This window comes from Octodon degus, unplaced genomic scaffold (assembly GCF_000260255.1).
Source record: "Octodon degus isolate 3935 unplaced genomic scaffold, OctDeg1.0 scaffold00256, whole genome shotgun sequence".
NCBI classification, from domain to species: Eukaryota; Metazoa; Chordata; class Mammalia; order Rodentia; family Octodontidae; genus Octodon; species Octodon degus.
In genome coordinates this window covers 2,633,711-2,648,220 of record NW_004524832.1, presented here as the reverse complement: position 1 = coordinate 2,648,220, position 14,510 = coordinate 2,633,711, and the positions used below count along the sequence as shown (strand labels likewise).

At 43.1% G+C, this 14,510-nt stretch overlaps 1 protein-coding gene across 3 annotated transcripts in view; it reads right to left on the bottom strand.

The window, feature by feature from the left end:
- Positions 1-14,463, bottom strand: part of Trpc3 (transient receptor potential cation channel subfamily C member 3) — an 83,833-nt gene extending 69,370 nt beyond the window's left edge. For all 3 annotated transcript variants that reach the window (XM_004646157.2, XM_023706437.1, XM_023706438.1), the window contains exon 1: positions 14,273-14,463. In XM_004646157.2, coding sequence (XP_004646214.1) covers positions 14,273-14,463 — 191 coding nt within the window. The remainder of the gene's footprint in view (positions 1-14,272) is intronic.
- Between the last annotated feature and the right edge of the window lie 47 nt (positions 14,464-14,510).

Genomic DNA, 14,510 nt, shown 5'->3' with positions numbered 1-14,510 from the left:
TGCCAGGCAAGGGCTTATTCTACTGAGCTATCTCCCCGGCCCCAGAAGATAAATTTCTTCTGAGAAATCTCTTCCCCTGGGAAGCCTTTGCTCTATTCTATGCAGAAGCAGAGACACGTGCAACCCCCTTCAGGTCTCATAACTTTGTCTAAGAGGGTTTCTGGAAGGCTTGCCTGCTCCTGATCAACTGAAGTGCCTGCTAAATGCCGGTTTCCATCTCATCCAGATGAACTAAATTGGAATCTTTCAGGGATGAGGCTTTGGCCTACACAGTTTAAATGAGCATCCTTCACAAATTTTATGCATGTTACAGTTGGAGAATGAATCTCCAGCATAAAAGCAATGGAGGCATCCTGGAGAAATTATCCTGGGTCCTGAGGCCTGTAAGCAACTCTCACATTGGCAGCCAAAAGTGAAGTTAAAAGGACATATCTGAGCAGCAGAGGCTAAAAGACACATAATCCTACATTCATTTAGTTTCTCTATGCTGTTGCTATTTAAAACTTGACCTCCAGGAAGCTGCTGAACATAAGCAGTCTACAGAAATGCCTTCAGCAGTGACCACTTAGTGCCGTGCCCTTCCATGCATCAACAAATGATATTTTTCAAAGTATTTCTGATTTGTCTTAGAAAGTGCAATTAAAGAGTTAAAGAAGTTGTTCATTATGAGTCATTGTTCTTCCATAAGAATTCATGTGCTAAAGCCAACCTGGAATTACACATCAAGAAGCTCCTCCAGGTAAGTTCTTGTCTTTTAATCTCATAACAAAACTCCGTAATTCTCCTCTATATCTTAACCTTTTCTTTTTTTTGACTGAAGGGCTCTAGGAATTTTGGTTAGATCTAAAAGTCATCACCATTACTATTTGATCCTGATTTCTGATGGTCTTTTTCCTCCTCTTATTTATTTATTTATTTATTTATTTATTTATTTTAATTTTATGTATTTAGTACAGGGTCTCCAGGATCTCACTACATAGATCGGACTCATAGTGATTCTCCTGTTTTCAGCCTCCCAAGCGCTGAGATTACTGGCGGCACCACCACACCCAGTCTTGATTGCTGTCTCAGCTAGCCCCGGGGGTGGGGCCAGCACAGCAGGCCAGGAATTGAATCCTGGCTGCTGCTGCACCCTGCCTAAGCAGGCGCGTTAGTCCCTCTCCTCCTATTTCATATATAGACTTTATAAACTAATTACTCTACGCTCCATGTGTTTTATTTGATTTCTTTAAAAAGCAGAGCATGAATAAATACCTCTTCATCTGTGGCACATTGCACACATTCCTGGATAGTGAAATCATGGTTTATGTAGCATTAGCACAGCGAACATCTCAGTGCCGGTGGGGGAACGGTACTCCACTGATATCTGTACAGCTCAATTCCTTCTATTCTCTCCTGAACTTAGATCCTGCAAGTACAACTCTGTGTCCCTTGGTCACTCTACCCTCTGCCCCCAAATCATCTTTGCCCTTAAACAAGCTTTCTCCCTTAGTATTTGTGTCTTGGGCTAGTTAATCAGGCTTGGAAACTTCAAGGACATCTGTGACTCACTGTCCTGATGCTGGCAGTCACAGAATTCTGGAGCTTGTCCTTGGGAATGTTCCTTGTGCCGGACCCTTCCTTCCCACTCACACTGCCTGCATCATGCTTTGGGGCTTCGTCTAACCATCACGGGATTTTGAGCAGTGATGACACAAGGAAACGCAAGGAAACTTTCCTGAGTGCCTGGAGACGGACTGTTCTCAATGTACTGTCATGTTTAATTCTCAGAATAAAGCTGTGATGAAGGGATGATTTTCTCTGCTTCATAAATAAGAAAGCTGGCCATAAGGAAACTTCTCAAGGCCACACAGAGAAAAACACTGAACTGGGCTTCAACCTAGAACCAGTCTGACTCATTTTCCACATTTCCTAGTGTTCTCTTTATGCATCAGAACCTTCCCTAGCATCCTGCTTTTCTTTCTTTTTTTGTGTCTGGCTCAGCCTGCCCTGAGGTTGGGGTTAGTGGGGCATGTGGTGCTGGGGATCGAACTGTGGTCCCTGTGCTTGCCTAAGCTTGCCTAAGTAGGGGCTTTAGACTGCTGAGCTATCTCACTGGCCCGTCCTGCTTTTCTTAAACTCAGCTTTTACCCAGCCATATTCCTCTTTAAATAAAAAAATTAGCAGCCTCCACTGCCCATGTCAGAGTCTAGACTTCTCTGGCTGACTTTCAGGGATGCGCACAACACCCACACCCCTGTGAGCCAACCTCTTTCCCTGGTTCCTCAGGTTCATTCTTCACTGTCTTATAAATATATTATTCTGCTTATTTCTGCACTGCCAAGGGTATTCCTGTCCACCAAGGATGTTTCTTGAAAATGTGTTAAAATACTCTTCTCTTTTGCGTTTCTTTGCCCTAGTTGACTAAAGGCACTGCAGATCTGGAGGGAGGGGTACAGTGAAGAGCTGAGTGGTTGTGTTTAGGGGGAAGTGTGGAAAATAAATCTCATTCATTCATTGTGGCACTTGAAGTGGAACTCAAGGAGTACTGAGCTATAACCCAACCCCAAACGCTTTTTTACATTTTATTTTGAGACAGGGTCTTGCTAAGTTGCCAGGGCTAGTCTTGTACTTCAGCCTCCTGAGTAGTGGGGATCACAGGCATGTGCCACCAGGCCAAGTGGGAAGAAGGCCAAGTGAGAAGATTCATTTTAAAGGAGAAATACTAATATCATGATTAAGGCAGATTTTTGCAAGAAAAATCGTATTTTGCAAGCAGAATTTGGGAAAAGAAGAATTGCATCATAGCCCTCCCTCTTTGACGGCAAAGCTATGACACTTACTGTCCTGGGTGATGAGAGAGAAATAACAGAAGTAAAGTACAAGTCAAGGTGTGGATTCACTGAAGTAAGGAAGTACTGAGGGCCAGGAGTACTTGCCAGGCCAATTTTATGTGGAGATCTGATTTAGCAGTGGGAAGGTGTGTGCTAAGAGTGCTCTTCAGTCACCCTCAGGGGCCTCCAAAGTGCACACTCCAAGATGAGAACAAAGAGGTCTTCAGCCAAGAGAGGGATAGAGCGCTGGTGCTATGAACTGGAGGATGCTGCAGGTACCTGACACTGTAGCGCTTGGGCCCCACCTAAGCCACGTACACCAGGGAGCACATATGGGGCTCTAACAAAGGCAAGTCAGCAGAGATCAAGCTCTTTCCGCTGACAAGCAGCTTGATAGGTAGGCAAAGAAGATGGCCAGGAAACCAGAAGATCCAGGAACACCAACCCTTTCCCCTTCTTCCCCTTAAAAGATACATAACCCCACCTCCCCTAAAGCCCACAGAAGAGCACTGGAAGGGGTGGTTTCCTGGAAGCCTGAACAGTTTTATCCAGTTGAGAGACTATTTCTTTAAAATAACATTTACTTTATAACATCAGCCGTGATAAATGGGGTCAGGCTCCCATCATCTTTTTGGAGTGTGTTCAGTGATGTGGTCCAGGGAGACCACAGAGACTCCGATCTCTTTGGGAGGTGGGGAGGGAGGAAAACCAGCAAGCAAAAGCCCTGTATGCAGCCTCCAGGCACAGGGAGACACTGGCCTAGTTCACCAACTGCTTGCAGTAATGTAGGCCACGCCTTCCTTCCCTGTCACCGCTTAATTTCTTAATTGACTTAATTGCTTAATTTATTGATTGCTTAATGCATTTGTTGAGCAAGAGCATTTGTGAATAAGCAAATAAAGCACAACAAAAAAATGTAAAACTTCATTTAAACCACAGTTTGGCTCTTTGGTTCATTTTTTTTCCTGGTCAGCTGGTGGGAGGTCAGAAAAAAATTCTGTTACAGACAGGTGACAGTAGCTGATTGCTGCTGATTGTCCAGTGATGCTGATTTCTTGTCTCTGTCCCACCTACCTCTGGAACAGTCCTCTGCTTGCGTCCCTGAACACACTCCTATTTCGGCCCTTCTCCAGTTCAAGTCTTGCTTACCTCCCGTGGTCCAGCTTACATTACAATCTGTAAATCACAGGGTAACACCTAGATGACCAGCAAGATTCTCTTCATTCTGAAAAACAGTCCTTTAACATCTCTGAAGCCTCTCCTGACTCCAGGGCCCTGAGTTTTCATAATATTGCCAGTCTGCTACCAAATCTATATATACTTAATTTTATTTAATCTCCTTGATTTTTGTCTTCTTGATTATTATCTCCTGGGCTACTCTGAGGACAAATGACTCACGTGTATCTTATATTTTATGTTTGTTATGTAATCTCTGCTGTGTCTAATACAGTGCATTAAATGTGCATGAATATATGTTGCTTGAAATTATTCCTGTTGATAAAAGACTTTCTCAGAATGTTAAGAACTTCATTAAGGTAATGGGGGATAGAGAGTTAGAAGATTAGAACTCAGAGGTCTTCTCCCAGGCTAGTTCTACTTTATCATGCTGTCTCTAAGGAATAAGGAAAATGAACAACTGGTTGAAAATCAAAATATTATTATTAAATTATATGCTGAGTTTATGTGTTGGAACATTTTGATTCCTCAAAGAACAGCTTTTAAAATGGCTCTTTGGATTGAATCCCGAGCTCCTTAGAACTCAGTCACAAATGAATGTCATTAAAATCACCTCAGATTCTTTACTGAAATGAGGTAAAGCATTAACTGACTACTCGATCCATGCAGCAAGAAAGCAAACAAAGTACTAACACCATCAATGTCTGCAAAAGCAATGATAATAACAGCCAAAATGTTTTGATGGGTCAGTTCACCACCCTGTGCCAACTGGCCGCCATCCAGTCCACCATCTTGTGAAGGGTAGGAAGAGCAGAAGGAGCCACAGAAGATCAGCAATGAAAACATCAGGGTAAGATCCCTGTTAGTTACAACACTGGAGATGGTGATAATTGGAAGTGGTAGTGAGGGTGAGAAGCAGCAGGTACTAACCAAAGGCAAGAAGATGAATGCAATGACAAGCAATGACATTAAAAAAATAGAAAAGTTCATAGTCCCATGGCAATCAGGCACCTGTCAGTCAATGTAGCTGCCTCTAAAGACACCTGACATCCACACAGAGCCTGCATGTGCATAGCTGGGAGGAAGGGGAATCTGCCAAACAGCTTGGCAATGCTATCTAAAACACACTTCTGAAAATCTCCTAAGATAGGTACTGGTGAAGGAGAAAGAGAAAGAGTGGCATGGAAGCCGTTGTGAGCTTGCTAGCCCCTCAGTGCACCCACAGGCTAGGCCAGAGGATGGCAGCTGTGTGCTTACCTGGCTAGTGCAGAGGGTCCAGGGCCACTATACCACCCACTGCTGAGCCTGCATCTACCTACCCATTGTAGAGCTTCACAACAGATTCTCACTGTAACAACTGAACCAAAAAAAAAAAAAAAATGCTACATTTAAGAAAGAAGAAAGCAAAGGAAAAATTTCATTTATAGATTTGTATCCCCCCCCATTTAAATGTAGAGATTCCAGCACTTACAAGCCTAGAGAGATATTTGGATCTCTCCAGTAGAAAAAAATTTAGTAGTGTCTGTTGGCTTGCATTATATTCAGAGAACATAATGTGTAATTTTAATGAATTTATTAGCTACTTGTTAATTTTGGCATTCACCCTAATGACTGTCAAGGAAAAGATGCTGTAGTATGTTGCAGGATGGAAGCTTGGCTTTCCTGTCTCCTCTACTTCCCCTTCATCCTTCTGATGCAAGCACGTATCTCAGCAACTAGACTCAGCAAAGCAAAAGACACTGACCAGTGTATTGGCCCCTCTAGAGCCCCACAAGGGAAGAAATGAGGACCCTGAACTATTGCCCTCATAACTCCTTGGTTAAAAGTATGTGCCCAAGAAAGTATTTGTTGGGCACATACTTTTATTTGAGTGAATGATTTCTAGAACTTAGCTAGCTACGCTTAGGAATGGTACTTACATTGTGTCTTACACCATTAAATCACCTACAATACTCTGTATTTGTTGGTTTTCATACCAGCCTCTTTAACAACACAGGAAAACCCAGAAGAGCAGAGACTGCCTCTTTATTTTTATGCACCTGGCTTTAATACATAGCTGATGAACATCTGTTGGAAGGATGGATGCCCAGATGTGCCCATACTTAATCTATAAGCATAAAGACTGAAGGAACTGACAATCTTCCCCTCCAGACTGAAGAATACTCTTGGTTATAAATGTTAACATGTGGAAATGGGGGAGGGGAATCAAAATAATTCTTCCATAAAGAAGAATGCCACAAATACAATCATAAAAATTAACAATCAGAAATTAATAATCGTTCTTTCAATAAAATATATGAATGCATATTATTTCTGCTTAAGCATATTTGATTCTTAGTTAAACCAGAAAAATATCTGATGAATTGTGTCTTGTCTTTGATCTCGCATAAAGTTATGTTTTGTTAAAATAATGTGTGGGCAAGTAAGGGAATAACATAGTTATTTGTTTCAGGAAGATTCAAGACAACAATATTGAAAGTCATAAATTCAGTCTATAACTGAATAAGAACCAAGACAAAATGAACTCCAGAAGATAAGCACTTCTACTGACTCATAGTTGGCTATTTAAATATATTATTCTCTATCAATTATATATATACTTAACCTCTAATATCATTAGAAACTGAGGGATCTGGTTTTCTATCATTAACATCCATGTCTGAGGTCAAAGCTTGAGATTGTAATGTTTCCTCCCACCTTATCACCTTGTAACCTTCATTTCAGCAGAGAAATCATATACATCCTTTTCATTTAGACATGCAAAAATGGTGAAGAATATCAGCACCAGGCCAGCCAGATAGCTCAGGGCTGGCCAGATAGCTCGGTGGATTAAAGTGCTTGCTTAGGCAGATGCAGGGACCAGGGTTTGATCTCCTGCACAACCTGTGTAGTGAGACCCTGTAGACCCTATACTAAATACATTAGCACTACCAAGCTCTTTCCTTAACAGGCCACAAATGTGTGGACATTTAAATCTCTTTAAAAAAAAAAAAGATCTAGAACCAAATATATATTATCGACTATTTGAATCATACAAAGAAAATTGGAAAGATTTTGAAAAATAAAGACTTTTTGCACTGGATAATAGTAAGCAAATATTCCTTACCTAGCTGCTAAAGTAAAGACCGAATGCTGTAATCATTCTCATGTAGTCACTGCTAAAGCCCTTACACACATGTGGGAAGTCAGGCACTCCATAGTCCACAACTTGGGCCCTCTGTCTCAAGCCAGATTCTTGGGTGTTCACCCTGTTTAGGTCACTAATCTGGCTCCGCAGACGGAGGAACATTGTCACATGTTGAAGGTAGCAAAGGGAGAGAGTTGATAAGAGGACTGCTAGCCAAGTGAAGGCTTTCCTCTTCAGAAGAGTGTGTGGCAGTCATTCCTTGTTACTTACACACACTCCCTAGAGGAGCCCATCTTAACCCTACAATAGGAAACTGCATTGTTCCTTCCTAACAAGGAAGGGGCTCAGGAGACAGTGTCTTCCTCCCACTGCATCTCCTGTGGTATTTCACTGCTGACTGTAAACTCAGGGTAAGAGTTTATGAGATTTGTAGGCAAAAGGAAAGCTTAACAATCAACAACTTTAATAGAGAAAGAAAAACATCTATTCCAACACAGTAATGAGAAAAACTTAAAGTATGATTCAGTTCTTCGAGAGTGGCCCAGTCCTGGACTTGGATTCTTTTACCTTTTTGATATTAAGGAAAGGGCTAATCACGGATGACATCCAGCAGAAAATCACTTGTGCTCTGAGATATCCTTTCGGCCTCTTTCCCCCTATTTTTAGTCCTCCTTATCTTACAAGCTTTCTTAAGTTCATCTGCCATCAGCAGCTAATGATGGCTTAATTGGATCTCCTAAATGAATTAATACTAATTAATAGTTTCCTATGTTGTTCTTCCCAGGAGTAAATGCATTTAAAACTCTCTGGGAAAAAGAGAAATGCTCGACGTAGAGGAGGTCACAGTGTGAAAAGCAGAGCCCTGGGAACCTGGGAATTTCAGATGACCAGAACTGCTGTGAGTTAGGTGCCAACCTGTGCTTTAGTTTCATAATTTGTAAAATAAGGCATTGGACTTACTCAAACCTTCCATTATTTTTGAAAATATCCTTTATTACTTAAATTTCGAGGTATAGTACTTAGATAATTACATCTGAGGACTTCAGATGACCTTCTTATTATACTTCATAGATTACTATCTACTCCATTTACCTAATAAGATTGGCCAGGAGTGATGATATTTTTTCTTCTGTATTCTCCATTCTGTTAAAAACACTGTCACTATTAGGACCTCAATAAACACATCACACTTATAGAGATGTTTGGCTTCAAGTTGATAAAATAAAGGCCTGTGTTATCCCTTCTCCTTTCCAAAATTACCCCTTGAATAAAAAGTGAACTAAGAACAGAAAAAAAAAGCCCATGAAGCAAGAGACATTTATAACTCTCAACCAAGATTCATGACAACAGAAAGGAGAAATGGAAAAAGAAATCTAAATCATGGAGCAAAGGAAGTTTCACCCAGCATGCTGGCAACAGGAAGCAGGTGATCCACCTGCTCTGTGCTAAAGAAGGCCCAGAAGTCAAGAGAAAAAAAGTTCCAGACACCAAAGAAGAGATTGGAGCTGGCAATGAGGGAATTGCTGAAAATCTGGATAAGGAGTAGGAAGAAACCCTTCCTTCTCTCTAGATGCCTGGCCCTTAACTTCCGTGGTCCATTGAAAACCCTCCCACCTCCTTCTGGAGACACGGAAGCAAAGATGCTCTAGATGCGGACACACCAGGCCCAGCGGAGAGCAGAAGCTAAGACCTCTGGGGACCTCTGTCCATTTTCACAAGATCAAAGGCACATTTCCTAATCCCCCCTACCCTAAGAAATAGTCTTAATATATATATCTGAAGCAAGAAAGAATGCTACAAAAAAGAAAGAAAGAAAAGAAACAGTTGTAAGAAAGAGCTTTTAAGAAATCTTAGTGTCTCGGGGCTGACGTCCAGGCACTGCAAGAGCGCGAGCTTAGTGCACACGAAGCCTGGGTTGTCTCCAGCACCCTCTTCCCATGGCTAGAACGAAGAAATCCATTCAAAGAACTGGGAGATGGGGGTCAAAGAAGTGTCTCAAGCAACAAAATAAAACAAACAAAAAACCAAAGAACATCATCACAAAAGGCAATACCAGAAAACAGGGCAGAAGTGATATAAAGACCAGATCAGTTCTGCGATCCAGCCTCCACATAACAGGCATTCTAGAATGTACAAGATAATGCAGGCAACTCTAGATGTCTGCATGAAACACACCATGGAGAGACTGTAGAAAATTTAGTCAAATAAGCAAAGACAAGATATGACAAACATTTATTTCTCACATAAACATGACTAACCATAAAAGAAATGTAATTATATTCTATTATTGGTCTTAGCAATAAACATTATTACATGGTCATAATAAGTAAGACCATAAATAAGATATTAAATAAAAATCGGGTGTATGCCTGTAATCCCAATATGTAGGAGGCTGACACATGAGGATCACTGTGAGTATGAGACCAGCCTCAGCTACAAAGTGAGGTGAAGGCCAGCCTGAACTGCACAGAGAGATCCTGTCTCAAAAAAAAAAAAAAAAGACCAAATAAAAAGAAATTGTTACAAACCATGTTGTGGAGGATAAGGGAAGAAGAGGGGTACATGTTCTCTGAGACAACTGAATATCATGGCGACAGTGTATGAAGGACTTGAAAGTGGAGTGAAATGGAATGGGCAGGAAGAAAAGGGAAGGACACTGGGGTACAGCTGGCACTTGATGTTGTTCTTTTAGTGCTATCTTTTAAAACTATATTCATATTTCGCTTTGGTACTGTACACAAGTAATTATAAACAAATCAACAAAAATGGCACCTCTCCATGGTACTTAGTGAAACTGGAATTCCAGGACACAAAGCTGATAATAAAAGACAAGTTTTAGGTTACTAAAGGCCTCCAGTCCAGTGCTATATCATGCAATTCTTGAAAATTAATCTTTACTAGAGAAGTAATCTACCTGCTGAATAACACCAGCTGGACGTTAGTCCTCCAAGTCTACCTTCCTGTCCCTAAAGGTTCAGCTGGGATTTGGAGAATTTCTGCTTCCTACTTCAGGGATGAGAAGGTGTTACCTCCCTTCCAATGCCCCAACCAATGGATGTGGCACTGCTCTTAACCCCAAAGCCAAACCAGGCCATGATTGGAGCATCCAATATAAATTTTCTGTCACAGGAACTGACTAGCTAATTTGCATTTCAAAGTGTTGGTTCCTCACCTTCTCCTTCTCTTTCTCTTCTTTTTTAAAAATGTATTTGATACAGGGTCTCACTATACAGAGTGAACTCGCAGTGATTCTCCTGTTTGCAGCCTCCCTAGCACTGGAATTACAGGTGTGTGCCACCATGCCCCTTCTCAGTGGCTGGTGTGGCATGTGGTACCAGGAATCAAACCCTGGTTCCTGCGCTTCCCTAAGCAGGCGCTTAGTCTGCTGGACTATCTCGCCGGCCCAACCTCCCCTTTCTTATAGTGAAGCATCAGAAGCTATTATTGATTTGCCAATTAATTTTAGAAAATTTCTTCTCTGTATACCGATTTCCTTATTTGTTAAAGCCCAGTGATTAAAAAAAAACCCAACTGTTTTAAGACTGCTTGATTTAAGTCAATGAGTATACATACACACAGATTATTGCTTTTATTACATGTAATTTTTGGTAGTACTTCTAAAGAAAAACCCATTTCCCATTTTTTGAAGCCTTCCTCTGTTAAAGGTAGCACTGCTGAGGAATCTGACAGCTTTGTGTGTATACGCTAATGTGCACATGGGCCGACTCTTCTTACTAAATGTAGACTCGCAGCCCCTTGAGTTCTTCAGCTTTTGCCACTTGTGTGTCAATTCTTTCCTTTTCTCAAAACTTTTTCTAGACATCCTTGCATTAGTACCACCCCACATACCCCATTTTTTGGTATAGTTTTTTTTTTTTTTTTTCTCTTTGCCCTTGGAATTTTTTTTTTTTTTTTTTACTTCAGAAAAATAGATTAGGCTCCTCTCTCCTCACCCACCTTTGAGTAATCTCATATGAAAGAGCAATAATTTCTACCAAACCATAAACTTTCGAATTCTCTTAAGTTCTAATTGACTTGATTTCTACCTTTTTGCTTGACATTTCTATTAGAATTATCTAAAAAATCAGATTTGTCTCAAGGCTCTTTTCAACAATGACATCAATATTCCTAGTTATCTAATCAAAAAATCAGATCGTGTCTCTTCCCACTTCTTGTCCAGCCTGTCATGGGAGTAACATGAAGAATCCCCTAGATTCCATTTGTGGGATCTCTTCCAATCTCTCTCTCTCTCTCTTTTTTTTTTTTTTTTTTACAGCCCACTATACTACACTGGAACAGGTCCTAACATGTGCTGGGACAGCTACATCAACCTTTTAACTTGTTCCTTATTCTCAGTGGCCACTTCAGTCCTTCCTGCTCTCAGAGTGGCTTTGACCAAATTTTTACTACTTTAAAACAAGCAATCACTGCCTGTTGCCACACCCTGGTATATAAGACCTTCCACATTAATACCCAAAACTGTAGTGTCTAGCCAAATCTCACTGCTCCACTACACACATTCTATGTTCCAGTCTAGCTCTACTAATATTCTTGAGACACGGTTCAGGGGTTTTGTTTTGTTTAGTTCTGGCAGAAAAAAAGAGAAGGGGCTTGAATTAATTATCTGCTTCTTATTCTATCAATCCTTCAAGGCCTATGGGTTTCCTTAATTTTTCCAAATATTCATACTATCTTCACCTAAAGTCTCCACATTTTTCTTTCCTTTTTTCTCTTTCCCTCCTTTCTTTCCTCCTTCTTTCCTTTATTCTTTCTCTTCTGCTGGAGATTGAATCGATGGCCATGAACATGCTAGGCAAGTGCTGTATCACTGAGCCTCATCCCTAGCTCAAGATTTCCTTAATTTCTCTCCATCCAAGACTTCCTTCATCTCCACTGTTGCAAACCTAAGAACAAGTAATATGCCACCAGAGATGACCTTGTTCTTAAAGTTTTTCAGTTATTAAATGTATTGATGAACATCAAAGGCATGTAAGGCTAGTCTTGGGAGTTCAGTGACATTTCTTCAGCCTGCACATGTGCGAAGCGCAGGCTAGGCATACCACCTCGCCAAGGTGTGTACACAGCATTCCTCATGGGTTGGGGGTGACTGCAATGATACTGTAAATTAAAGTAGAATAAGTATTGTTTCAAAGAACAGACAACTCTGAGGAGTTATATGCAAAGGAGTGACACTCTTTGGAACATAGAGTGGAATACTGGAACATAGAGCAATGAAATACTGGAACATAGAGCAATGAAAGGACCACAGGATTACTCTGAGGTGTTATTTTGTATGTGATAAAAGTGGGGTTCTCACTTCGGGGTCCCCGCTGAGTTTTATGCTAAGCTCTGCTCTTCTGCTTACCAAAAATACCTTTGGGGCCTTGCTAGATGCTGCTTCTTTCTCAGTCAGTCCTGGGCTTCCTGCTCATGTTACACAGAGCTATGTGAACACTGTTTAGTAGCATATCCAATTCCACAGAATGTGAGGAATTTTCTAGGCCCTTTCTTATCTCTGCTAGATACCAAGCTAGTCTCTGATGTTACCAAGTGACAGAGGCCTACCCCCAGGAGAAACATTCGTTACCGGCTTATCTCCTTCAAATGATTGGGTCTTCTCAACCTCCACAGAATAAGTACACCCCAACACTTCCTTGCTGAATTAGGTAAAGTTAGACAGGAAAAGGTGTTCTATTAGCAATTAGATATGAGCCTATCATTGAATATGCCCAGGGGCATTGTGCAATTGACCTCAAGCCTCAAATGTGAGTACAATCAACTCTGCTCTGCCCTACTTTCCCAGACAAGAGTGTATAGGTGCCCCATTTAGTCTGAATTTAAGGTAAAAGAACTTTTAAAGAAGCAAGAAAATGAGTATATATATATATATATATATATATGTATATTAGAAACCTTAGGGATATAGCTTGGCATGCATACTGCCTGCCTGGCAAGCACAAGGTCCTGAGTTCGATTCCCAGTACCAAAAGAAAACAAAATAACCGTAAGGAGGTGTTGAGGGGAGCTGACAGCACTTTAATTTCAAAGGACTAGCCTTTCCCTCCACTTCCAGGGCCTTTTCCATTCTGTGCTAATCTTCAGCAATAATGAAACTATCTCAGATGCTTCGCTTATTTTAAATTGGAGCCCTTCCCTACGGGATCTATGCCCAGCGGTAGATTTCTTTTTATGCAAGTGCAGTTTGGCCAGGCCACAGAGCCACACCAGCAGGCAGCGAGAACTGGCGGGTCCCTTTTGGGTTGCCCCGTAGGCCTCGAACCCGGACAGTTTTAGAGCGGCAGAGGGCGCTGTAGAACCCTGGTCCCTCCCTGGGAGAGAATCACCTCCCCTCCTTGGCCAAGTTTGGACCCCAAGTTCTCTACCAACGTCTTAAAGAGCCTCCGCCTCTTTCTTGAAAAAAGACAATACCCACCCAATAAGGGCAGAGAAACTCAGAGCCCCTCTCTCTGTAACACCGATGTCCCGTCCGTCCCCCGCTTTATCTTCTTTGCATCTTTCAGTCTGTCCTTAAGATTGGAAATTAAAGAAAAGTTGCTCTTGGCACACCTGCCAGCGCCAACCACTGTTTCGCTTATAAAAGAAAAGCCTTGGCTGTCCTGGAACCTCAGCTAAACTGCCGCTTGCTCCTCAGGCTCCCGCTGGGGCTGCGGTTCTGGTAACTCTACCCAGGACGGAGCTGAGGGGTGAGCGGGGAGACCTCCGTCAGCACGGGCCTCGTGCCTTGTCCCCTCCTTACTTCCCACGCCCCTGTCCCTGTCCCCGACGGTCAGGAGCACCAGGACTCAAGTTCCCAGATGGCTCAGGGCTGGACCCCTGGGGGGGGGGTGGGAAGTCTGGGCCTCGAGGGGGCGCCCGGGTCTGTGCACCTGTTCCCGGCTCAGCCTGCCCACCGCAACCTGGGGACCCCCGAGTCCCCGGCCTGGGTGGCAGTGGTGTGCGCACTGGGCTGAAGAAGAGGCAATGCCGGTTCGCGGGGTCGCCGTGGCGCCCTGCGTCCGTCTGCGGGGCTGCTCCACGCCTCCGAGTTCCTCCCGCAGGGCGAGACTCGGGAGGGGGGCGCGGAGCTCCAGGATCGCTCTACTGGCGCGGCCCGGGGGGCGCCCACCCGGTTCCCTCGTTGGCCCGGGATACTCACTCGTCCGGCCCCGGGGCGCGGGGCGGCGGGCAGGCGCGGGGAGGTTCGAGACCTCCGTTGACGCCCCTCCAGCCCCGGCGGCGGCGCTGCGGCTCCGCGCCTCCGTCCTCCCCGTCCTCCTCCTCCTGCTCCTCCGGCGCGGGGAAGGTCACCCTCGCCTGCTCCTTGCACTTCCTGACCTTGGTGGACATCGTGCCGGTGGCGGTCCGCTCTCCGGGCTGCCCGCCGCCCGCCTCCC